The 25701-nt window shown below is 42.7% G+C and overlaps 1 protein-coding gene across 1 annotated transcript in view; it reads left to right on the forward strand.

The window, feature by feature from the left end:
- Positions 1–123: 123 nt before the first annotated feature.
- Positions 124–25701, forward strand: part of ANKDD1B (ankyrin repeat and death domain containing 1B) — a 58297-nt gene continuing 32719 nt past the window's right edge. The window contains exons 1-5 of the mRNA XM_079918621.1: positions 124–390; positions 7776–7879; positions 10599–10696; positions 19689–19791; positions 19890–19991. Of these exons, the coding sequence (XP_079774747.1) occupies positions 201–390; positions 7776–7879; positions 10599–10696; positions 19689–19791; positions 19890–19991 (597 nt within the window). The 5' untranslated portion in view covers positions 124–200. The remainder of the gene's footprint in view (positions 391–7775; positions 7880–10598; positions 10697–19688; positions 19792–19889; positions 19992–25701) is intronic.

Below are 25701 nucleotides of genomic sequence, written 5' to 3' on the forward strand. Positions count from 1 at the left end.
GTGCGCCGGTAGTTTTCTCAGAACGTTTTGCCTCGCGTGAACCCATCCAAATCACGCCACACCTGAAGGCAGCTCCGCCCGGCCAGGGCTGGAGACCCGGGGCGAGCCGCCATTAGAAGCGCCCGCAGCCGAGAGCGGCCCCGGGGGTGAGCGGTCCCGGGGGTGAGCGGCCCCGGGGACCTGAGGGCCTCGGGTCGGACATGGAGCCGGGTCGGCGCGCCCCTGGGCGCAGGGAAGCGGCAAGGGGGCTGCTGCTTGGCGAGGCTACGGCCGCCAAGGGATTTTGGGAGGACCTGAGGGGCGCGACGGCCCGGTCCTGGAGAGGCCTGGCGCGGATCCCGAAGCAAGAGCGTCCGCGGCGCGAGGAGGCGACGGCCGAGCACGAGTTCCGTGAGTCTGGGAACAAGGCCTGGAGACGCCGGCGCTGCCGGCGCCGCGCGGGCGCGGGGAGCTGGTTGAGCAGTGTGGGTGCAGCGCTCAGGCCGCGGCGGGAAGTGACCCGAGCGCATCCTCATCCCTGTGCCCTCGGAGGGCTAGTTTTCAGCTTTGGGATCCACCCCCACCGAAGTTTTGGCTCACATTTCTCAGGACGTTTTTTTCCGGTTAACCCTGCGCTGTGGGTGGAAGGAAAGTGTTACCCTTTCAAATTAAGGAAAAGAATTTTTCAAGAAACGATTAAGCCCTTTCACAAATAAGGAAAGAGGGTTTTTTTGTTTGTTTTGTTTTTTTTGCGGTACGCGGGCCTCTCACTGTTGTGGCCTCTCCCGTTGCGGAGCACAGGCTCCGGATGCGCAGGCTCAGCGGCCATGGCTCACGGGCCCAGCCGCTCCGTGGCATGTGGGATCTTCCCAGACCGGGGCACGAACCCGTGTACCCTGCATTGGCAGGCGGACTCTCAACCACTGCGCCACCAGGGAAGCCCTTATAAATTTATTTATTTCTGGCTGCGTTGGGTCTTTGTTGCTGCACACGGGCTTTCTCTAGTTGCGGAGAGCGGGGGCTACTCTTCGTTGCGGTGAATGCGGGCTTCTCATTGCGGTGGCTTCTCTTGTTGCGGGCTCTAGGCGCGCGGGCTTCAGTAGTTGTGGGTCACGGGCTCTAGAGCGCAGGCTCAGCAGCTGTGGCGCACCCGCTTAGTTGCTCCGCAGCATGTGGGATCTTCCCGGACCAGGGCTCAAACCCATGTCCCCTGCGTTGGCAGGCAGGTTCTTAACCAGTGTGCCATGCAGGAAGCCCGATGTTGAATTTTTTTAAATGCTTCTTCTAAATCAATTTAAATGATCATGTAGTTTTTCTTTTTTAGACCACTAATATAGTAGATTACATTGATTGATTTTCAAATATGGAACCAGTTTTGCATTGTCAGGATAAACCCCACATGGTTATGGTGTATTATACTTTTTATATATGACTGGATTTGACTTGATAATGTTTGAGGAGTTTTGAATCTATGTTGTTGAGGGATATTTGTTTATAGTTTTCTGTTCTTGTAATGTCTTTGGTTTTAGAATCAAGGAAATGCTGATCTCGTAAGATGTGTTGGGAAGTGATTCCTCCTCTTCTGTTTTCTGGAAGAGATGGTATAGGCTTGATGTTATCCTTTAAATATTTGGTAGAATTCACCAGTGAAACTATCTCGGTATGGGGATTTCTTTTTTGGAATTTTTAAAACTACAAAGCCCATTTCTTTAATAGTGATGGGATTATTCCAGTTATCTGTGTAATCTTGAGCAAATATTGGTAGTTTGTGGTTTTTGAGGAGTTGTTTCATTTCATCTAAGTTGTTGAATTTATGTGCATGGAGTTGTTCATAGTATTCTCTTTTTCATCTTTTAATGTCTGTGGAGACTGTAGTGCTCTGCTCTCTTTCATTCCTTACATTAGTAACATGTGTCTTCCCTCTTTTTTCTTAGTCTTGCTAGAGGTTTATTGATTTTATTGACGTCTTCAAAGAACCAGCTTTTGTTTTTATTGATTTTTCTCTATTGTTTTTCTGTTTTCAGTTTCATTGATTACTGCTTTTACCTTTGTTGTTTTTCTTCTGTCTGCTTGATTTAGGTTTATTTTGCTCTTCATTTTTTACTTTCTCAAGGTAGGAGCTTAGATTATTGACTTGAAGCCTTTCTTCTTTTCTGATAATTTAATTCTATAAGCTTTAGCTGCATCCCACACGTTTTGATATATTTTATTTTTATTTTCATTCAGTTCAAAATATTTTCTAATTTCTCTTGAGATTTCCTCTTTGATCCATGGTCCAGATTTTTTTTTTTTTTTTTCAAAAATTGGAAGTTCTCATAGTACTGAGCCTATATTCCCTCCTGGCAGTATTCTTCTGGAAGTGATTGTGGTTACGCAACCCTTCCATCCAACCATTGAACAAATATTTATTGAACATCTACTAGCACTAGGCACTGGGATTACTTCAGCTTCCCCATGGATGTGTATTCAGGTGAAGGAAGCAGACAGTGAACAAGTATATATGTATTAAATGTCAAATAATATCAAATGATATGAAGAAAGAAAGGAGTAGGGCATAGGGGTAGAGAATGACAGGGGAAAGAGGATTGGGTGGTCAGGCGTGGTTTTTCAGAGGTGGTACCATTTGAGGTACCACCTGAATGACATGAAAGAGGAAGTCTGGACTTGTTTTTCTAGCTCAGCATGGCCCCCTCCTGTTCTGACCCTCTTTCCTCAAACTTGCTCTGCTACTGAAGGCATGGAGTGTTGTACCCCTAAAAGTTTAAGTGAATGATACAGCTCTGTGTAACCTGTTTTTTTTTTTTTTAAAGTATGTCTCCTACACTAATGTAGATCTTTACCGCTACCAGTACCCTGCTACGTCTTTTTTTTTTAATTTATTTAATTAATTTTGGCTGTGTTGGGTCTTCGTTTCTGTGCAAGGGCTTTCTCTAGTCGTGGCGAGTGGGGGCCACTCTTCATCGCGGCGCATGGGCCTCTCACTGTCACGGCCTCTCTTGTTGCGGAGCACAAGCTCCAGATGTGCAGGCTCAGTGGCCATGGCTCACGGGCCCAGTTGCTCCGCAGCATATGGGATCCTCCCATACCAGGGCTCGAACCCATGTCCCTTGCACCGCAGGCAGATATTCAACGACTGCACCACCAGGGAAGCCCTAACCTGTTGTTTTTGACTGAACATTTAACCTTTACTTGATTTTATCCATTACATGTTTAACGCATATATATTAAAGTACTCTTCTAAATATTATTTAGTAAATTGATATGTTTATGATTTTGTCTGGGCCATTTTCTCGACTCTGTCACTTATTACCCAGAAGGTAGACGGTGGTGTGTTGGTAAGGGTCTAACTACCAACTCTCTGGGAGAAAAAGTTCTGATTTGTAGTGTTTTCCAATTTCCTTTGTGTAATGCTTCCACTGTGACTGATTTCAAGCTACAATGTGATGTCACTGAACACAGAGTTGAGAAGAGTTACACACAGTTGGTTCTTATTAGCCTGTACAAGCTGGCTCCTTCACACCACTGAAGGAAGGTTTTATAATCTGTTTTACAGGTTGGGATATTAAAATTCAGAATTGTTACAGGGTTACACAATTAGTAAGCCGTGGGCCAGTCAGTGAACATTTTAAGCCCATAGATATTCTGATGTAATTGGCTTGGACCAGGAGTTTTTTATGGTGTTTTTTTTTGTTTGTTTGTTTGTTTTTGCTGTACGCGGGCCTCTCACTGTTGTGGCCTCTCCCGTTGTGGAGCACAGGCTCCGGACACGCAGGCTCAGCGGCCATGGCTCACGGGCCCAGCTGCTCCACGGCACGTGGGATCTTCCCGGACCAGGGCACGAACCCGTGTCCCCTGCATCAGCAGGCGGACTCTCAACCACTGCGCCACCAGGGAAGCCCTATGGTGCTTTTTAATTGTCTTAGAAACTTTCTTAAAATTAAATTTTTAAAAATATTTATTTATTTATGGCTGCGTTGGGTCTTAGTTGTGGCGTACAGGCTTCTCTCTAGTTGTGTCACGTGGGCATCTCTCTAGTTATGGCACGCAAGCTCCAGAGTACGTGGGCTCGGTAGTTGCGGCACAGCATGTGGGATCTTAGGTCCCCAACCAGGGATTGAACCCGCATCCCCTGCATTGGAAGGCGGTTTCTTAACCACTGGACCACCAGGGAAGTCCCTTAATTTTCCTTATCGATATGGTAGAAAAGGGGCAAGATACTCAACTTCAGGGACAGACTAGAATCCATGTGTCATATTTCCGGGCACAGTAAGGTCTTGACTTGCTATTTCAGCGATATACCAAAGAGGGATAAGGATCTGGAAATAGAACCCCCCTCCCATTGGATTAATACACTGGGGCAAGGAGCTGTGGCCAGGCTGTGTACGAACCAGGAGAAGGAGCTGAGAGGAGTCCGGCCTAACCAGCGGAATGTGTTGGCTAAAGCATGTGGCCAGTGGGCAGTTTGGCCCTCTACTTCAGCAGTACACTCCCATACTGACACCCTGGACACATGCAGTGACTGGAAGCTTGGGCTTTGAATTCAGGCTGCCTAGGACAATTCTATCATTTATTATCTTTAAGGCATGAGCAAGTGGTTTAACTTTTCTAAGCCTCAATTTCCTCATCTGTAAGATGGGGGTAATAATGTCTGTTCCATCAGGTTGTTAGTTTTATAAAAACCCTAGGGTGCTCCAACATTTGGAGATCCAGCAGAGGAGGAAGAACCAGTGAAAGAGACTGGAAAGCAACAAGTGGTCTAACAAAAGCCTGGAGGAAAACGTGTTTGAAGGAGAATGTGGTCCTCTGTGTCAGATCTGCCGGGAGTTCAGTGCACATGACAGAGAAGTGATGACTGGATTTTAGCAAGATGGAGTGACCCTGATAAGAGCAGTTTTGGTGGAGCAATAGGCATGATGTCTGATTAGCATAGGTTGAGATGAGATGGTGAGCTGAGTACATGGAGACATCATTATAGAACATCATAATAGAACACTTCTAAGAAGTTTGAGGGTAATGGGAAATTGAGAAGTGGAATGGCAGTTGGAAAGGAATGTGAAGTTAAGGGATTTTTTTTTTTTTTACACGAGAGGTATTATAGCACCTCTGTATATGTTGAAGGGAACAGTCCACTGGAGAGACATTAAATGATGCAGAGGAGAAAGAGGATAATTTCCAGGAGATAGATGAAATAATTGAAAAGATGAGAAGGGATGGGATCTAGATCCCAAGTGGAGAGGTTGGCCTTGGGAAGGCACAGGGATGCTTCATTGATTGTAACAGTAATAAAAACAGAGAGTGTGGGTATAAATGAAGGTGGGTAGATTGGTTGACTTTTAGCTGTCCAGGTATAGAAATGGAGCAGATAGCAGTTGGGTTTAATCTCAGAATTTGGATTCTGCCAACTAGTCGGATGAAGGAAGCGAGTGGTGAGGGAGGTAAATGTGTTTGCACAGAAGTGGTTCAAAGATGAACCATAGGATCTAAACTGGGTGAGGAGGGAAGGAAGGGCCTAAGGGATGGATAATATAAAAAGACCGTGAGAAGAGTGGAATGGAGGACTTGATGAGGTCGCAAAATTTCTGGACTGGGAAAACTAGAGCAGGTGAGCTGAATGGATGAGTCCATGGTCAGAGAATGGGATTCTTGAAGATGTCAGAGGTAGTGTAGTTACTGTTGCAGGAAGGAGAGTAGGGCGCGGGAGGATGTTCACATCCCAGGTCACGTCCGAGTCCCTGGGACAGCTGCCAAGTGTGGGTTCTTGGCTTTGCGCAGGAAAGAATTCAAGAGCGAGCCATAGTAAAGTGAAAGAAGGTTTATTCAGGGAGATGCACACTCCACAAACAGAGTGTGGGGCATCTTGGAAGGCAAGAGGCACCAGGGTATGGGCTTGTCCGTTTTTATAGGGATGGGTAATTTCATAGGCTAATGAGTGGGAGGAGTATTCCAGCTATTTTGGGGAAGGGGTGGGGATTTCCAGGAATTGGGCCACCACCCACTTTTTGACCTTTATGGTCGGCCTTGGAACTGTCAAGGCACCTGTTGGTGTCTCATTTAGTGGTGCTGATGTGTTACGATGAGCTGAGCATATACTGAGGCTCAAGGTCTAGTGGAAGTCAACTCATCTGCCATCTTGGACCTATTTGGTTCTAATCAGTTTATGTCTTGTCCTCAGGGTATGTTATTCTTTTAGAGATTGTGCCCTGCCCCCTTCCTGTCTCATTATGATGTAGTGATGATAGTCATGTCAAGAGTATGACTCTGAAATTAGGTGGCTGAGGTCAGGTGGAGGAAAAGATTATTGGAGGTGAGGGGGCTAGGGAACTGAGAGACCAAGGTGTTGGATTAATCATCTGCCTGGATGTTGAAGTTACTTAGAGTGATAGCAAGAGTAGCAGTATTGGGCTGGCCAGAAAGTTCGTCTGGATTTTTCCATACGATGGCATGGAAAAACCCAAATGAACTTTTTGGCCAACCCAATGGGAAGAGCCAAGCGATAGAATGAACGTGTATGTCTCCCAGGAAGATACTCCCTGGTCTTTGACTGGACTTGGAAGCATGCTGAAAAGTCCTTGGCAGATGCTAGGGAAACTACTCAACAACACATCTATAGGGACTTCCGTGGTGGCACAGTGGTTAAGAATCCGCCTGCCAATGCAGGGTACACGGGTTCGAGCCCTGGTCCGGGAAGATCCCACATGCTGCGGAGCAACTAAGCCCGTGCACCACAGCTACTGAGCCTACACTGTAGAACCAGCAAGCCACAACTACTGAGCCAGCAAGCCACAACTACTGAAGCCTGCATGCCTAGAACCCGTGCTCTGCAACAAGAGAAGACAACGCAATGAGAAGCCCACACACTGCAACGAAGAATAGCCCCCTCTCGCCATAACTAGAGAAAAGCCTGCACGCAGCAACAAAGACCCAATGCAGCCAAAAAAAAAAAAAAATCTATAAAACCTCTCTTAGGTCCTTTCTTTTTGGAGATGGTCAATTGCTGATTTCACATCATCCCAACTCTGAGTTTATTCCCCAATGTTGTGATTGTCCTCTGAGAGCTTTCCAGCTCCTTTACGTTACAAAAGAACAATAACAAACCAACAACAAACAAACAAACAAACAACTCAGTAAATCCTGGAATCTCCTCTAGGCTATTTAATAAAACCTGCCATCTGAATATGTATTTGTGTGTGACATATAATGTTCATAGTGTATAGTAATTTTAATGTTTATAGTTAAAAGTGTGAATCCACTTTTATCTCCTTTCATATAAATGAGAATAAAACAGGTTCATCCCTTTTAGCCTTCGTTCATGTATATTTATATGATGTGCTGCATTTTAAGGTTCTGTTTCTGCAGGTCTGGCATCTGCAAAGGGTTCTGCAGACAACAGTTTTATCTCTATAAGCTTGCATGGAGTATTTGGGCTCCTCCCTGAGTAATCTTGTACAAACGTCTTATAAACAACACCCCCTGAGAAGTCAATGGCCACCCTCTGACCTCCTAGAGCTAGATACTGCATTGCTGACTTCAGGGTGGTCCTTTGGAATAATGTTTTGCTTGGGACCAGGAAGATTTTTAAGGCTGTGAAAACACTTGCAGCATGAGGAGAACGTGGAATCTTGATAATACAGCTTTATGAAATACTGAAGCAAAGTTCCCACGTCCAGAATAGCAGAATGCGAAAGGCTCAAGGTTGCTGTTTCAAGTTTTTAGTTCCAAGGTTTGCCACACGAGGTTTGCTTTCTCTTCAGCCCTCTTAAATTCCCTGTCATGCTTGCTTGCTTGCTTGCTTTTAGTGCTGCCAAATGAGAGAAGCTTCCAGAATGCTGCTAAAAGCAATAATTTGGAGCTTATGGAGAAGCTGTTTGAAAAGAAGGTTAACATGAATGCTGTGAACAATGTGAGTAGAAATCACAGATGTGACAAGTGACAGTCGTGTGGGTTTACACAGTCCAACTGAAATAAAAATAAAAGTGATTCTGCTAAATGAGATGAGGGAGAGCTCCGTTGCTGGCAATTCCATAATGTTTAAGCTAAAGGTGGAATCAAGCAGTGGAAGAGGCTCTGGGTGTTTTAACTGATCTATTCCAAGGGGAAGCGTCCAGGGTCTTTATGTGCAGCTGTACTAAGTCTGTGGGTGGACAGTGAAGCCAACTGTCAAGGTTATGGGCCTGGACTTGGTCCTGGATCATAGCCTGTGGATCACTTTGGCCTCAAATATTCTGGAAAGGCAGAACATCTTTTGCTACACGGTTCATCATTGTTTTCTCGCCAGTGATGTCCTTTATGGTTGGGGCCTTCCAAATTTAAAATCCAATGGAGAGTATGGGTTTGCATTTTATTGCTTCTGAAATATAGTTCATCTGCATGTTGGGCAGTGAGGCCTCTTCTGAAACCTGGCTCTCACTTGTTCTTCAAGTGCCTGGGTTTAGGGGAGAGGTCCCACTGACAGACATGGATTTCCTACTGCTTGCTTCTGTGGGGATTTCCTGACAGCGCCACCAGGCAGGGTTTATCAAAGTGAACAGACTGGGGGCTGTGTCAATTGTTTAGGACAATTTGTGGGGATGGCAGAGGTGGATGTAATGCAAATGAAGCATAAACTTTAAGACACCTGCTTGCACAGACTCCTTCCAAGGCACTGGGAGGACTCTAGCAGTGTGTTCCATTGTTATATGATTTTGTAAAATCTGAAAAAGTAAGAAATTTTAACTGTAATCCGTTAAGCTTTCTGACTCTGGCTTTAAAGAGGGCTCCCAAAGAGTGTAAACTTGACATTCCACAAAACCTGGATCTATCCCAGGCAATGAGGTCATAGAAACTGAGGTCATGCATCATGTGCAGTGGAAGGGTGTTTAACAGTTGTGCATGTGTGTGTGTGAGGGGATCTGTGTTTATGTGTATGTAGGAGTTTATGTGTCTGTGTATATTGTGTATGTGTACATGTGTATGTCTGATGTGTTACCTGTGTATACCATATTCATTGTCCACAGACATCCTAGAAAGAGTAGAAAAATAGCAAATTTTTACAGCATAACAATTTTAGGAACAAAAAAAAAAAGGAAGGGAATCAAGAAAGGAAGGGAGCAAAAATTAAAGAAATAAGCAAGGATCTTTTAAGGTAATATCTAGATTAATTGTTGAATAAGTAAAGCAATAATCATTTTTCCAAGCAGCAGGAAATAGATTCTCCAGTGTACTTTTATAACCATTTGAAAATTTTTTCCATATAACTTTCTGATATTTTAAACCATATTTTTATATTAAAGTACTTAGAGAGATAGTACACTTAAACTTACAGTCAGTGTAGCAAGTTATTGTAAACTCCTGATGAATTATATTATGCTTTCTAATGACATCTCTTTTAGTCCTGTTTACAGAAAATTGTTGACATGGTTACTTGTAGAGTTCCTTAAAATCTGTGATGACAGAAATGAAAAAACATGGAAGTGGTTTTATTGAATTATCTTGGATGGTATTTTGATTTGCATCCTTATTCACGAATAAAGTTAAAGGGGAGTTTATAAGCCCAAATTTGACATACTAGGACATAGCTCTAGACTGCAGAAAATAGCAAGGGTAACTCAAATTTAGTTTATCACCAATTTAGCTACCAAGGAAATCAGATTAAACAGTTCTCAATTTTTGCAATAAATTATTTATGAGAAACAAAGGATAGTAAATTCTTTGGAAGCAAGATCAGTATCTAGAATGTGGGAACTATGACATGTGTTTTAGTTACAAGCAAAACATCCATTGTCTGAAGCATGTCAGACTGTCTCTAGACATCCTGGGAGCACCAAGTTGGCTTTTCTTTGAAGCAAAAGATATTTATAGCTTTCTTTCTCTCTGTGTGTCTTTTCTTCCTCCCTCCTTCCTCCTTCCCTCCCCTCCCCTCCCCTCCTCTCCTACCTCCCTCTCCCTCTCTCTCTTCCTTCCTTCCTTCCTTCCTTCCGTCTCTTTCTTGATTTGTTTGCTTCAGTAAAATTTACAGTCTAAAAATTACAGAGGAAAGAACCATATATGGATTGAACTTCTAGGAAGATTTTTTGTTATGTATTATCAACATGTCCTACCATTATTAATGATTGCATACCGGAGAAATACAGCTTTTACTCTCTAGTTGAAATCCGTACAATCAGTCATAGGTTACGCAGTGGATTTCAGCTTGAGGCATATCCTCCAGTTGATTGCTAAATTCTCTATTATCTAACAGTAGAGAAATGCAAGATTATGCTGGATACAGTTCTCACTACTTTCAAAGGCTAGGCAAATAGTAGATAAATAATCAAAACACAAGCACCTGATAGAAAATTATGGCCGTTCAAGAACCAGGAATCTTGGGCTTCCCTGGTGGCGCAGTGGTTGAGAGTCAGCCTGCCGATGCAGGGGACGCAGGTTCGTGCCCCAGTCCGGGAGGATCCCATATGCCGCGGAGCGGCTGGGCCCGTGAGCCATGGCCGCTGAGCCTGCACGTCCGGAGCCTGTGCTCCGCAATGGGAGAGGCCACAACAGTGAGAGGCCCGCGTACCGCAAAAAAAAAAAAAAAAAAGAACCAGGAATCTTAAGAAGGCTAAATAACAATCAGATGACTGAAAACACTAGTTGTGTTTCCTCAGATGAACCGCACAGCCCTGCCTTTTGCAGTGGGGACAGGTCATTTGTCTGCGGTGGATTTCTTGCTGAATCACAAGGCCAGGGGGGTGTTGCTGGTGAGGTAACCTCGTCTTCGTTGGGGAGAATGGATCGGAGCATAACCAACGTAAGGGGAAAATCTGGCCGCTTGGGTTATCTTTTCTGCACCTACACACAAAATATTTCCATTGGCAGTGTTCATTTTGGAAAGATCTATTTAGAGAATACGCATATTATGTGCTTTTTGTATTTGATAGTCACCAATTGTTTACCCACTACCTATAGGATTTACGCTTTTACTTATTTTCCCATATTGACCTTATGGCCAGTAGCATCCATTTGTAAGAATAAAATGGTTGCCTAGAGTGTAACTGGGGGCATAGAAGACAGAAGCTAACTGGACTCAGGGACATTAAATCTGGAATTTTCCCTGTGAACTCTGATAAATAAATAAGGCGTATTAAACACATACTGTGTACCAGGCACCAGTCTCAGGACTTTGATATTTAGTGCCCCCAGCCTTGTGAGAAAAGTATTGCTATAATGTCCAATTTACAGATGAGGGGCCTGAGACAAAGAGAGGTTAAGTATCTTGCCCCCAAAATTACATCTAAGAAGGAGTGGAGGCAGGATTTGAACCTGGCTTATCTGATTCCAGAGACCATGGCCTTAGCCACATATCACCTTGATGATTTATCTGCCTAGACATCAAAATCCACCCTAAAGATTTTCCACGTGCTTTTCCCAACTTCGTTTAATACTTTACCATGGAACAAGGAAACCAGTTAGGCTGGAGAGACCCAACATCATGTTTATCATCTCCAGTTGCAAAAGTAGGTGATAACCTTGGCTTTTAGTTAATCCAATGGATGATAGTTCTTGATTCTTAGTTAATCCAATGGGCCATGTTTTTTAAAGTTAAACTATTCAAAAAATTCTTAAAGAGCTATTCTATTTTTTCCCTGGACTGACTCTTTGGAGGGTAAGACTCAGCATTGCTTTACCTTCATGTCTCACAGGGTTAGGTTTAGTATGTGCTTGGTAAATCATTGGAAGATGAATAAATGGTTGACCAATTGGTCATCTTATTGGTTATCTTATTGGTTTTGTCGGCACTCATAGACATGGCCTAGACTTCATAATGATGAGAGTTTCTCTTTGTTTCACCAGAGGGACACATCCCTCTCTGTCTAATTATTGCTCTAGTATTGGTAGGCAAGTGAATTGATAAACAACAGAATCAGAATGAAGAAAAACCCCTTTTAAAAAATTGGCACTGCAGGGCTTCCCTGGTGGCTTAGTGGTTAAGAATCTGCCTGCCAATGCAAGGGACACAGGTTCGAGCCCTGGGCCGGGAAGATCCCACATGCCGTGGAGCAACTAAGCCATGCGCCACAACTACTGAGCCTGAGCTCTAGAGCTAGAGCCCGCAAGCCACAACTGCTGAGCCCACGTGCCACAAGTACTGAAGCCTGTGCACCTAGAGCCTGTGCTCCGCAACAAGAGAAGCCACGGTAACGAGAAGGCTGCGCACCGCAATGAAGAGTAGCCCCCACTCACCTCAACTAGAGAAAGCCCGCGCACAGCAACGAAGACCCAACACGGCCAAAGATAAATATAAATAAATAAATAAATTTTTTAAAAAAACTTTAAAAAATTGGCACTGCAAGCACTCCAACTTAATGAGTGTAATAGGTTGTATTACAGTTATAATACTTAAGGAACATGTTGTTTAGGTCTGAAAATTATCATTTGATTATTTTTTAATGTTATTTAGCCTGCAAAAGATGTTTTGGTAATAGACATGATTGCCAAGAGTCTAGTTTTATTTTAACATTGAAACCCAGATACAATAACTTTTTATTTTACTTTAATTTTTAAATTAACATACTGTTCATTAACTTTCTTCTTGGCATACAGCTTTATGAATTTTAACACATGTATAAATTCATGTAACCACTATCACAATCAAAATACAGAACAGTTGCATCATCCAGAAAAATCCTGTATGCTGCCTCTTTGTAGTCAAAACCTCTTTGTAGTCAAACCCTCCCCTACCCTGGCAACCACTGATCTTTTCTCCACCTCTATAATTTTGCCTTTTTGAGAGTGCCATATAAATGATACCATATAGTATGTAACCTTTTGACACTGGCTTTTTTCACTCAGCAAAATTTCTCTGAGGTTCATGTGTTGCATGTATCAATAATTCCTCCCTTTTTATTGCTGAATAGTATTCCAGTGTATAGATATACCACAGTTTATTATATCCATTCACCAGTTGAAGGACATTAGAGTTGCTTCCAGTTTTTGACTATAACAAGTAAAGCTGCTGTAAACATTCGTGTACAGGTATTTGTGTAAGCATAAGTTTTCATTTCTCTAATGTAAATACCTAGAGAAGTGAGATTACTGGGGCATATAGTGAGCTATATACAAGAAGCCACTAGACTTTCTTAGAGGGGCTGCACCATTTTCATTCCCACCAGCAATGTACTAGGTTTCCATTTGTTCCACATCCTCATCAGCACTTGGTATTGTTATTTTTCTCCCTTAATTTTAGCCATTCTAATAGGTTTGTATTGGCATCTCATTGTGGTTTCATTTGCATTTCTTTAATAGCTAATTGTTATTAAATCATATTTTCTTGTGTTATTTACCATTTGTATATCTTCTTTGGTGATATGTCTGTTCAAATCTTTTGAACATTAAAAAAAATTGATTATGTTGGTTTTTTTACATTAATTTTATTTGATCTTTGCAACAACCCTGTGTGCTTGGTACTATTTTTTAAAAAATATTTATTTAGTTATTTATTTTTGGCTGTGGCGGGTCTCAGTTGCGGCGTGCGGGCTCTTTGTTGCAGCGTGCGGGCTTCTCTCTAGTTGTGGCACGTGGGATCCAGAGTGTGAGGTCTCTCTAGTTGTGGCGCACGGGTTCCATAGCATGTGGGCTCTGTAGTTGCAGCACGCAGACTCCCTCGTTGTGGCACGCAGGCTCAGTAGTTGCAGCGCGCAGGCTTAGTTGCCCCATGGCATGTGGGATCTTAGTTCCCCCACCAAGGATCGAACCCGTGTCCCCTGCATTGGAAGGCAGATTCTTAACCACTAGACCACCAGGGAAGTCCCTGTTTTAATTGTTGAGTTTTGAGAGTTCATTATATATTCTGGATCCAAGTCCTTTGTTAGATATGTGATTTGCAAATATTTTTTCACCCTCTGCAGCTTATCTTTTTAGTGTTTTTCATAAAGCAGAAGTTTTTAATTTTGATGAAATTCAATTCACTTGTATTTAAAAAATGAATCTAGCTATTGGTATTATATCTAAGAATGATTTGCCTAACTTAAGGTTATGAAGATTTCTCATATTTTTCTTCTAAAACTTTTATAGCCTTGTGTTTTACATTTAGATTTATCATCCGTTTTGAGTTAATTTAAGTATAAAGTTATAAGGAATCTGGTATATGGATGACCGATTTCTTCAACACCATTTGACACCAATGTCACCAGTTTTTAACACTTTTGCAGTGCTGTTTGGACCTGTGCGCTATCCATGAGCCAGTCTGAGACCTGGGCAGTGGTCTACCCGATAGTTCAGTTCCCCAAGCTTTTGTCACACTGTTTAGGGTCAGGAACATGTACAGGTCCGGGGGGAGGCCAGTAGTACATACACAACTTTATGGGGTTGCTTTCTTGAACTCCCACCTCTCCAAGATCATCTCCCCTACATTCTCCACCTACAGGGCCCTTCTCCACCTTTTCCTGGTCTTCTGACTAGAAAGCCAAGGGTGTAGTATCCCAGCTCTAATGTGTACTTCCCACAATTACGGCTGCCTCTGGGACTAAGAGAGGAAAAAAACCCCCTTTTCCCCCCTCTCCCACCCACATCCTCCTCTTCTGACCACAGTTCCTCAGGTCAGAGAGAAGGATTCCCTCTGTCACTGCTTGCCCAGTCACTGCTCCTACCCCTTCTACTGTGGGGTTGCAACTTTGGGAGTGAGGCTTGCCTGGGGCGGAACCAGAAGAGAAAACAAAACAAAATTAGGATTTCCCCCACCTTCTCTGCCCTGTAGGGGCCCCCTTCCACTTCTTAGACCAGAATGGGAAGCTCCTCTTGGAGCTGTTTCTGTCCGGGCCAGTGATTTGTACTGCTTTGAGTCCCAGCTGGAAGGTATGGAAGAGAAAACAAAAAGATCAGGAAACCCTGATTGTTTGTATTTTGAGTTCTGGTTTTCTTCCTCAATCTACCTGCTGTCATTTACTCCTCAGAGTCCTCAAATAGCTGTTCCAAACGTCTGTCCAGAGATTTTAGTAGCATTTGTTGGGAGAGACAGAGTGGAGTGTACTTATACCATCTTAAACAGGATCATAACCCTAAACCTTTGACATACTATGAAAGTGGAGAGAATTGTACAGTAAACACTGGTGTATCCATTGCCCAGGTTCAATAGCATCTTTTCTTTTAAACAGCATGTCTGAGGATTGCCATGTGTCTAATGCATTAAACACACTACTCGTTTATGTCAGAGTGTAAGTCAGTTGTACCCAAAATGTTGGAGAGAGGTTTTACCACTTCGTTCTCTCTGAGGTTTTTCCAAACATATATTTGTATTATCCTGTATTTGAAGCATGACTCTGGCTAGCATCAGCCTCTTGTAACTTTGCCTTGGGGCACTGAAATGCTGTCAGGTGGGAAATAGCATCATTCCTGATGTACCTCTGTACTCTGCCTTGAAAGATTCATTAAGTATTTCTGTAACTAAATCAATTATTCACAGTGGCATTAGAGCATAACTAATAAAATGCTTTTTATAATTCAAGCAATGCCATGTTTGGCCAGACCTGGCAGCTTCTTTATCTGAGTGATGAGCCCTCAGTTTGACTTAGCAGTTCTGTCTTTTGAGTTCTAACACCTATTTGCAAAGAGCCAACAGTGGCACCCCTTCACCATCAATATTTATTCAGTGTCTGTTGTGGGTGAGTATCAATGCCAACTACTGGGGATTCAACTAGGTATAAGTCCTTGCTACTCAGAGTAGGTCCTGGGACCAGAAGCACTGGTATCACCAGGGAGCTTGTTAGAAATGCAGAATCTTGGGCCCCACCCCAGACCTCATGAATCAGAATCTGCAATTTAACAAGATCCCCAGGTGATTGTTTCAGGAAGCACTGGCATAGATACAGTCCCTGCTTTGAGGAACCTACACTCTGTTGGGGAGCAAGGACTGAGACTGTAACAGGTAAGTTGCGTGCTGAGGATCAGATGCATAGCCCAGAGGCTGAGGACTCCAGGTTCAAAGCGGGCAGCATCCACAAATCTGGGGAAGAGGCAGACGAGGTAAATGGAGGCTCTTACTCCAGATGTGAAGAAAGGATCCCATGTGGAGTGCAGGTGGTGCCCAGAGGATAATGCAAGCATCTACTCTCAGAGCTGCTTACTCTGAGTGCAAGTGTTCCCCGGGGAAGTTATTGACCTTCTTGCCTGTCATCAGACTGGTAATGAGAACAGGTTGTCGGTGTCTGTGGGCATTTTACACTTTATAGAGCATCAGGTACTGACTACGAATATAATCTGTGACTCATGCTCATAAACTTCTCAGGCATGTCAGTTTCTTATCAGAAGACTTACTTTACATCTGTGAGGAGTGATTCTTTGCCTCTGAGGAATGATGGCTCCATTTGGAATTTATGGTTTCAGAGACTCAAGTTGTTTGCCTCTTGAATTCCTTGCTTTTGGATTTTATGATGGGTGTTTGAAATCCTTAAGTGTTGGCTGCTTTAAAATTAGGAGTGACCTCTTAGGGAAAAATAGAGCTATCAAAATATGATTTATCATCTATCCCAAATATTTCTGGCCTCTTTTCTGACCATATGTGAAACTAGATTTATGGTTACTGGGTGTGAAACATTGATTTATAGGGAAGGCTAAATTAAGGGGTAAAATTTCTTGAAAAACCTCAACTAGTTATTGTACATCATTGTTCCTTGGGAAAAAGTGCAGAAATTGGTAAGCGTTTTCTTCACTCTAGACTTTAATAGACTGCCTCACTGTGTAGTGTGACAGCCGAAAGGTAAATATTATAGGGTATGTACATTTAGAGAAGGGTTTCTCCACAGTGGCACTGTTGACCTGTTGGTCAGGTGATTTTTTGTTGTGGTGGAGGTTGGGGGGGTTATAGGATGTTTGCAGCATCTCTGGTCTCTACCCACTAAATGCCAATATCTCCCCTAGGTCACAACAACCAAAAGTGTCTCCAGAAATCTCCAAATGACCCCTGGGGGCAAAATTGCCCCCAGTGAAGAACCACAGATTTAGAGTTACATCTCCATAATCTGGGACTTGCTTTTTCACTTCTCCATACCCAGACTTTACTGACAATAAGAGAAAACATTAATGCAATTTCTGGGGACAGCCAAAGTAACTGCCAAAAGGCTTATACACTTTAGAATGGAAGTCCCCCACAGACCCTCATTCCTTGTTTATTTATTTATAGGCTATACATTTAGCAGATTGGTCTCCAGGATTACAGATACAGTTGATTATGAGATGCACATAAGATGTGCTGAGAAGCCTTACTTTTTGGAAGGCATCTATACAGAGGTTATGGATGATTTTTTTTTTTGGAGGTCCAGTACCATATTTATGGTGATTAAATACCTAACCATTTAACATGTACAATTGTACTATTGTTTTTATTAGGGTCTGTCTTAGCTTGGGCTGCTGTAACAAATATACCATAGGCTGGGTGGCTTCCACAACAAATGTTTCTTTCTCACAGATCTGGAAATTGGAGAGTCCAAGATTAAGACGACATCACTGCCAGCATCTTGTGAAAGCTGCTTCTGGTTTTATCCACTCTCAGTGGAGAGCGGCAAGAGGAAGCAAGCTCTCTGTGTCTGTTTATAAGAGCACTAATCCCATTCATGAGGGTTCCACCCTCCTGACCTAATTATCTCCCAAAGGCATGACTTTCAAATACCATCACATTGGGGATTAGGCTTCAACATATGAATTATCAAGGGACACAGACATTCAGTCCATAGCAGGGTCCTATCTTTTTAAAAAGGTGTCAATGACAGAGTTTTTTAGTGTTGAGCCCCTGCCGCATTTCCCCTATAAACCCTGTGGGTTTTGCTGTTGTTGTTGTTTGTTTTCATTTTAAAAGAGATTTATTTAAAATTTTTTTCAGCTTTATTGAGGTATGGTTCAAATAAAACTGTGATACATTTAAAGTGTACCTGGTGATGATTCAGTGTGTGTATACATTGTGAAAGGATTCCTCCCATCTAGTTAATTAACACACTCATCACCTCATTTCTTTTTTTGATGAGAACATTTAATTTCTACTCTCTTAGCAAATTTCAATTATATAAAAGTGTTATTAACTATAATCACCATGTGATACATTAGATCCTCAGACCTTATTCGTAGTTAATGGATGATTTTTTGACAAGGATAAAAGGAAACAGAAAAGCAGACACATGAACTTACAATTAAGGATCCTGAGGCTAAGAGTTAACTAAGTTGACCAAGATTATAGCATTTGAAAGTGGTAGAGCCAGAGTTTGAGGTCAGTTTCGTTTGAGTCTACAGATCATGCTCATAATGTCTGCTCTATATACTTCTTTAACTTGGGACCTAGGGCGCAGGTCTTAATTTTCCTCAGGATACAGCCCTCCAGTCCCTCCTCCCTGAGACAAGTGTTAACTGCTGGCTGTTTCCTTTCACATTTCTCTTCCTGTTCATTTGGTGTACAAGTCTAAGTACCCCCAGCATCACTGCAGGTCACTAGGTCTTGAGCAAAATCTCTCCTTCAGCCTCTTTTATGCATGTGTGATTTTACTGAGAGAGTCTATTTTAAATAATTTATGCATAAATAGAATTCTTTTTATAACTTCAGTCTTTTGTTTCTTTTTTGTATAGTTTCCTCTTCTCCAGTAACTACATTTAACGATGTAGGATCTGTGTGTTTATTTCTGTACTTTTCCTCATGCTCATATGATCATATCCACTTTGGGTTTTTTTTGTTTTTTTTAAAATTAATGAATTTATTTATTTATTTATTTATTTATTTATTTATTTATTTATTTATGGCTGTGTTGGCTCTTTGTTGCTGCGAGCGGGCTTTCTCCAGTTGCAATGAGCAGGGGCCACCCCTTGTTGCAGTGCATGGGCTTCTCATTGCAGTGGCTTCTCCTGTTGCGGAACACGGGCTCCAGGCGTGCAGGCTTCAGTAGTTGTGGCTCACGGGCTTCAGTAGTTGTGGCTCGCGGGCTCCAGATCGCAGGCTCAGTAGTTGTGGCACACGGGCCTAGGTGCTCCACAGCATGTGGGATCTTCCCAGACCAGGGCCTGAACCTGTGTCCCCTGCATTGGCAGGCGGATTCCCAACCGCTGCGCCACCAGAGAAGTCCCCATATCCACATTGTTATCTATCTATCCACTTACCCACTTATAATAGATATAGATACATACATATATGAGTTTTTGGTCATAGCTAGTTTTATAAAAAATGGGATCATATTATATTTTCTCTGCATCTTATTTTCCACATTTAACAACTACCTAATGGAAGTCTCTCCATGTCAATTGTTACAGCCCTAATTAATTATTTTTAATGCCTACATCATGTGATATGACTGTTCCCTGATTTGTTCAGTGTTCCAATATTGATGGGCATTTTACATTTATCTTTATCTTTATTGAGGTACATTTAAAAAAATCTATCATTTGTTTATTGTCTTTGTTTATCATCTTGTTCCTTTTATAACTTTTGAATTAAAACACTATACATTATAGTCTAGATTTTCTTCTAATATATTTATTGTGTGCTTTTTTGTATGTATGATATGATACAGGATTTAATTTTATCTTTTCCCAGATGAAGAACTACTTGTGCCTATACCACTTATTAAATATATTCATTGTCCCCATAGAATTGAAACATCACCTTTGCTGTATATTAAACTGTCATTTCTTAATTTTCAACAGTTAGGTATTAACCTAGCTTTTGTTGGCTGAGACAGTGTGGTGGCTCACCCAAGTGACAGATTCCTTTCTTGTCTTTTCTGGAGGAAGCATGGCTTGACAGTAATTCACCTTGCATCCTGGTCTGGAAGCCTTGAGATCATGCTCATGCTGGTTAGAGCTGGAGCAGACCAGAGACCCAAGAATCAGGTAGGTATGTGGATCACACCTGGACAGAAGCCCTCTCCTCACAGTGCAGGAGGAGAAGATTGCAGTGTAATTGTCTCCCCTACCCTGGCTCTCTTTAGGATGGAATGAATGCCCTCCACTTTGGGGCTCAGAGCAACATGGGCATTGTGAAGTACCTCATTCAAGATCTGCACCTGACGGACTTGGACCAGCCTGATGAGGTGTGTTTGCTGTTGGGTGGACAGGTCTCAAATACACCCCCACTAAATTCTGCTTTCTTCCTGCTCTTGCAGAAACTGCCAAAGCAGCCAGCACGGACAGACCTGACCCTGTAGCTGGATCCTGTCTCTGTCTGGCAGAGCACAGAGCAGATGGAAATTGTTGGTGCCGGTGGTGGCCCTAGCACCTGCATGTGGGGAGGGCAGGAGGTATTGAGGAAGCTGCCTCTACTCCCTCATCCTGGCCAGGGGTGGACAGTATCCACCCTGTTTGGGTGCCTGCATTTTACTCGATTATGCCTGGCCTTTTGGGAATGTATTTGACCCAAGGCTGTGCTGTAATGAGCCGTGGAATATAGTGCAATTTTACCATATCCATCTATATTTTTTTCCTTTCATAAGAAGTGATATAGTAACAGCTACCACTTATGGAGTGTTCGTTAGTGTGCTTGGCCCAGAGGAATGCTGTGTCCACACATTATTTCAGCGAGAGGTCTAGGGCCTGGCACGTAGGGATGCTTAACAAATCATTGCTGGATGAACGAATTATACTGTTAATCCCCACAGTAATCCTATAAAGAAAAAATATTTTACTTATTTTCAAAGGAAGTCTTATTTTTACTGATATTTGAGGAAGTCGAGGCCCAGAGAGGCTAGGTACCTGGTCTGAGGGCTCCAAACTGAGAAGTGACAGAGCCAGGGTTTGAATTCCGGTTTGGTTGACTCTAGTCACCATGCTGCACCGTCTCCCTTCTCAGAGGACAGTGGGCATTGCCCATGTGCTAGGGACTGTCTTTTCCCTGGAATATCTCCTTCTAGGCTTTTTTCATAGGATAATATCTTCTGTGGGATTGGCATTTGGAGTTTGAATGGAACCTCCTTTTCACTGTGCCTCTAGAACTTTACTCTCCATTAAACTCTCTCTAGAAGTTAATCAGTAATATTCGCTTTCTTTCACCTCTTTTAAAAAACCTTCACATTTTTTTCTGACCTCAATCTTAAAAATAATAACAACAAAAGCCATTCCTTCAAATGAAGTCTATAAATTTAGTTTACTTCTTCTGAATATGACTGAGCAACTATACCTTTACAGATTGGAGGCAGACAGACTTGGGCTGAGGCCTGGGCATATATTAACTATGTGGCTTTAGCAAGTTCTCCAACTGCTGAAATCCTCAGTATCTCCCTCTGTGCAATGGGAATAATAAAACCTACTTCATGGTAGCACCAAGGCATGATGGGGTTGGGGGTGGATGTCTTGACCTCCATGTCATTTTTTGTCAGCAATACCTCCATTCTTTGATAGAAATGATTTTGATGCTTCCTCAATCTTATATACAAATACCTATGCCAGTGAGCAAAATGGCAAGCCATTCTACCACCCCTTTCCAATCAGACGCCACCCCTAAGCCATTCCTATGGAGTAATATATCAGAGTAGCCACTGTTGGAATGCTTAAATGAGTTAATGACTATAGAGCACTTAGCGGAGAACCTGGTACTTGGTAAGTGCTCACTAAATGTTAGTTATTATAACAATTATTATAGGGTAAAATGCTATCTAATTTCCTCAAACTGATAACCATAATCAAACAGCATTTAATGTCAGGATGAGGAAGTCAGACATTCCAGCTTGATCCAGGCTAACTAGGAGTGTGGCCTATGAGTGAATTCCATTCAATTCAGTTCAGCAGATTATATGTTCAGGACCTGATTTTTTGTTTGTTTGTTTGTTTTAATAAAAGGTATTTTTAACTGAAGTACAGTTGATTTACAATGTTGTGTTTGCTTTCTGCTGTAAAGCAAAGTGATTCAGTTATATATATATATATATATATACATTCTTTTTATTTTAATTTAATTTTTTTATTGACGTATAGTTGATTTACAATGTGTTGATTTCTGCTGTACAACCAAGTGGTTCAGTTATATATATTACATTCATATAATATATGTATTCTTTTTTATATTCTTTTATCTCAGGATATTGAATATAGTTCCCTGTGCTATACAGTAGGACCTTTTTGTTTATCAGGACCTGTTTTTGCGGTACGCGGGCCTCTCACTGTTGTGGCCTCTCCGGTTGCGGAGCACAGGCTCCGGACGCGCAGGCTCAGCGGCCATGGCTCACGGGCCCAGCTGCTCCGTGGCACGTGGGATCCTCCCGGACCGGGGCACGAACCCGTGTCCCCTGCATCGGCAGGCGGACTCCTAACCACTGCGCCACCAGGGAAGTCCCTTAGGACCTGTTTTGTGTGAGAACAGGACTGTCTTCCGTTTCATTGGGCTCTGGATGCTTTCACGGGAGACGGCTGTGTGTGGGGAGGATCAGGCAAGCTGAAGGGGCTCAAAGACCAAAGCAGTTTGTGGGGAACCTTCCCCACTTCTGGAGCTTCTGCTGGCCATTATCTCTTCGGCAGGCTCTGGACTTGTCCTGTTCCACTCCTCTTCCTCCAACTCTGACTGTTTGTTGGGGAAAAGGCTGAAGAGTCCTGGTAGCGGACTGTGCAGAGCCAGGTAGATGTGAAGCTAAGAGGACCTAAAATTAAGATGGGTGGAGAGACATATGAGGAATGAGCAAATAATGAGTTCACTGGATCATCTAGGGAGAGATGAATCTCTGAGTCCAATTTTAATCCTAAAGAAACCTGGATTAATCCAATAAAAACACAAAGTCTGTCCTTTTTCTGAGATCTGTGAGTGAGGTCAAGGATACTGGCAAAAGCCAGTAGGAACTGGGATCAGGAGCTCAGGGTCAATTAATTCAGTGTTGGGTTTTCCATCTGTATTTGCTTAAAGATACTGTGGAGCTCATGAAATGCACTGTATAGAAAAGACCGCTCCACCTTCACAGCGGGCCTTCTTCCCTAGTTTCTTATCCACAGAAAGTGATGGAGAGCCTTTATACCTACCCAGTGTTAGTAATCCTTCTCATTAGCCTACAGGGAAATCCAAAAGCTAACAAGGAAAGCCTTATAGGGAGGAGGTCTTTATTAACAAAATGGATTTAACTAGGCCTGGAAGAGATTGGGTGAGATGGGAGAGATGGAGGACACTGGAGTATACTGAAGTTTCTCCCAACTCCGTAGCTCTAGAAATCATGTGGCCTCTCCAGGGGAGAGAGATTAGAGCAGCCAGGAGAAGTCATAGGTGAAGCAGTCTAGATATTTAGAATCTACATGTGAACTCCCACCTAGTGATCAAAAATAAATATTCAGACTAAAATGTTTGGAGAGGAAGGGACACAGAAGGGAATGGCCTCAGAGGCCTCTCATGTATCTGTTGAATGTTTATAAAGTTTGGTGGTACGACGTTAGGTTGGTTTCAGCTGCATATATCGGGGAACTTCCACTGGTTTAAAGGAATCTATATATGAAGTCTCTAGAGGTCCAAATGCAAAGAAGCATCCTTTTTTTGGAGGACTGGGGATAATAGTCATGAAGGGATTTGAGAAGACAGTTTCCTATGTGGACCTGAGGCCCACATCTAACAGCCTTAGATTTCATCCAACCTATTGACTCCCATCTGGGGAGAACTGACCCAGCAGCTCCCCTTCACACCAGTTCCATGCCTTCATATGCAACACACTGCTCTTTCAGCACTTTTTACTCATGGCAATGTTCTCGTCCTCTCTCAAATCTCTAGTTATTCAAGGCCCTGCTGGTTTTCCCCTTCAACTAGGGTTCTGCTGTGGATTCCTGATCGCAGGGTGAAGGGAAATGTCTTGGGTGTGTAGACATGCCCAGGAGGCACCGGGGGGCTTCATGCTGGATTCCGCCGGCCTCCTCTCCTCAGAGGCTCTCCAGGGCATGCTCTCTGGGATCCCTGTGGGAAGGGATGGCCAGGTTGGACTTAAGGTGCACATTTAATGGCTGTTTGTGAAACATTTACCGAACTTGGTACCTTGTCAAATAACCCTGGCAGTAAACTTAAAAATGAAAAATAATTTCTAATGAATAATTGCAACTCCTCAGGCTTATTCACGTGCAAACAATTTAAATGCATTGAATTAAGACGTATTAGGTTAAATGCACATTAAGTTAATAAAGGAAAAAGGAACAGGAATTCTGGACCCTCCTTATTTTTGCTAATGAAGAAAGGGATTCAGGATCCCTTCCTGAGCTGGGAAGCTGTTGTGGTTTGTGTGGGGCTTGAAGCTTGAGGCCCTGACACCAGGCTCCATAGTCCTCCAGGCTGGAAAATCTCCCTGCCTTCCAAGTGAGGGCAGTCTCAGTTCTCCGAGGCTGCACTGGTAGAGGCCCACCTGAGTGTAATTTAAAAGGGTTGGGTGGTTAAAAAATGAAATAAGACATAAGAAACTATATATTTTTTAAAAACCCACATTTTTGAAATTCTTGTTATTTTGCCTAATAACTTATACTAGAGATGGGAGAAAAGATTTGTATCTCATTTTACTGTCACCTCATCTTTCTTCATGCTACCTTTTGATATGTTTATAAGATAGAGACTACTTTAAATGTTCTTATTTTGTGTAATTTGGCTTTCACTTTTTTTCTTGATGATAACATTTTTTAAAGGGCATACAAAGTTTAAAGTAATAGCTGTTTTCTTGGTGAGGAAAAATGTTTTGTTTTTGATAACCTCCCATTTCTTACCAGACTAGGCTTTCTTTGTGGGTGGGTCCTTTGTCACTCTGTATAGGCATGCGGAAATGCAAGACTTTGTAGCAACCAAGGATAAAAGAGTAAGGCCATTTAAAAGTTGAACAGACTCCTGATGCTTCCGGTAGTGTGTGTCCCCAGACGGCTAAATATGTATTAGTTAGAGTTCTTTTTGTTATGAGTGACAAAAATCCAGTTTAATCTAGAATAAACATTAAAGGTAGTTTATTAACGCCTAACTAAAGAGTTTGAGGGTGTATCTGGCTGGCTTCAGGCATGGCTGGGTGCAGCTCTTTTTTTTCCTCCTAACTCTTGGCTGTCTCTGTTGGCATTATTGATAGGTTTACTCTCCACATGGTGGGAAAGATGGCTACTAGCAGCCTCAAGTTTTATATATGAAAGCTCACAGGTGACTCTGATTGGCCTGTGGCTTGGCACATGACCATCCTGAACCAAACACTCTGACCAAGGGGTAGATGGTGGAAGAGGCAGGAGCTATAATGAACAGCTCCACAAAGGTGGGCACAGGGGCTGTTCTCCAGTGGAAAAGATGGGGACAGGAAACAGGTCACCAGTGCTCTTTCCTGCCGTTCCAGGGCATTAGCAACCTTTAAAGGCTGTCTCCCCCCATTTCTTGTCACCTGCTCCCCAGCCACAAACACACACTCACACTGAGTTCTGTACTCCCACAGATCGCCAGCTCAGGTCCTGCTTTTCATTATGATCACTCGTATGTGTGTTCATCTTCCCTAACAGACTCTGAGCTTCTTAACATCGGGGTGCTGTAGTTTTTATCTTGGCCACTCTTGCTTAGCACAGTATCTGACATATACATAGGTGCTTAATAATTGTTCAGTAAACAAGTGACTGATTTCTAAGGATGTGTGACTAAATGTTTTCATCTAGTATATCATCAGTGTTTCCCATCCTCCTTTTTGTGATTTGTTTATATGGACCTTTATCTGTTGTCAGTATTAGCAGATATTTGTATAAGCCAGACACAGTAATTTTGTCTCTGTCATTTCCCAAGAGCTGTTCATGGCTCAAGACTAGATCTTGATCTTCATTTAGGGGTCTAATCTCACAAGCAGC

This window comes from Stenella coeruleoalba, assembly GCF_951394435.1.
Source record: "Stenella coeruleoalba genome assembly, chromosome: 3".
Lineage (NCBI taxonomy): Eukaryota > Metazoa > Chordata > Mammalia > Artiodactyla > Delphinidae > Stenella > Stenella coeruleoalba.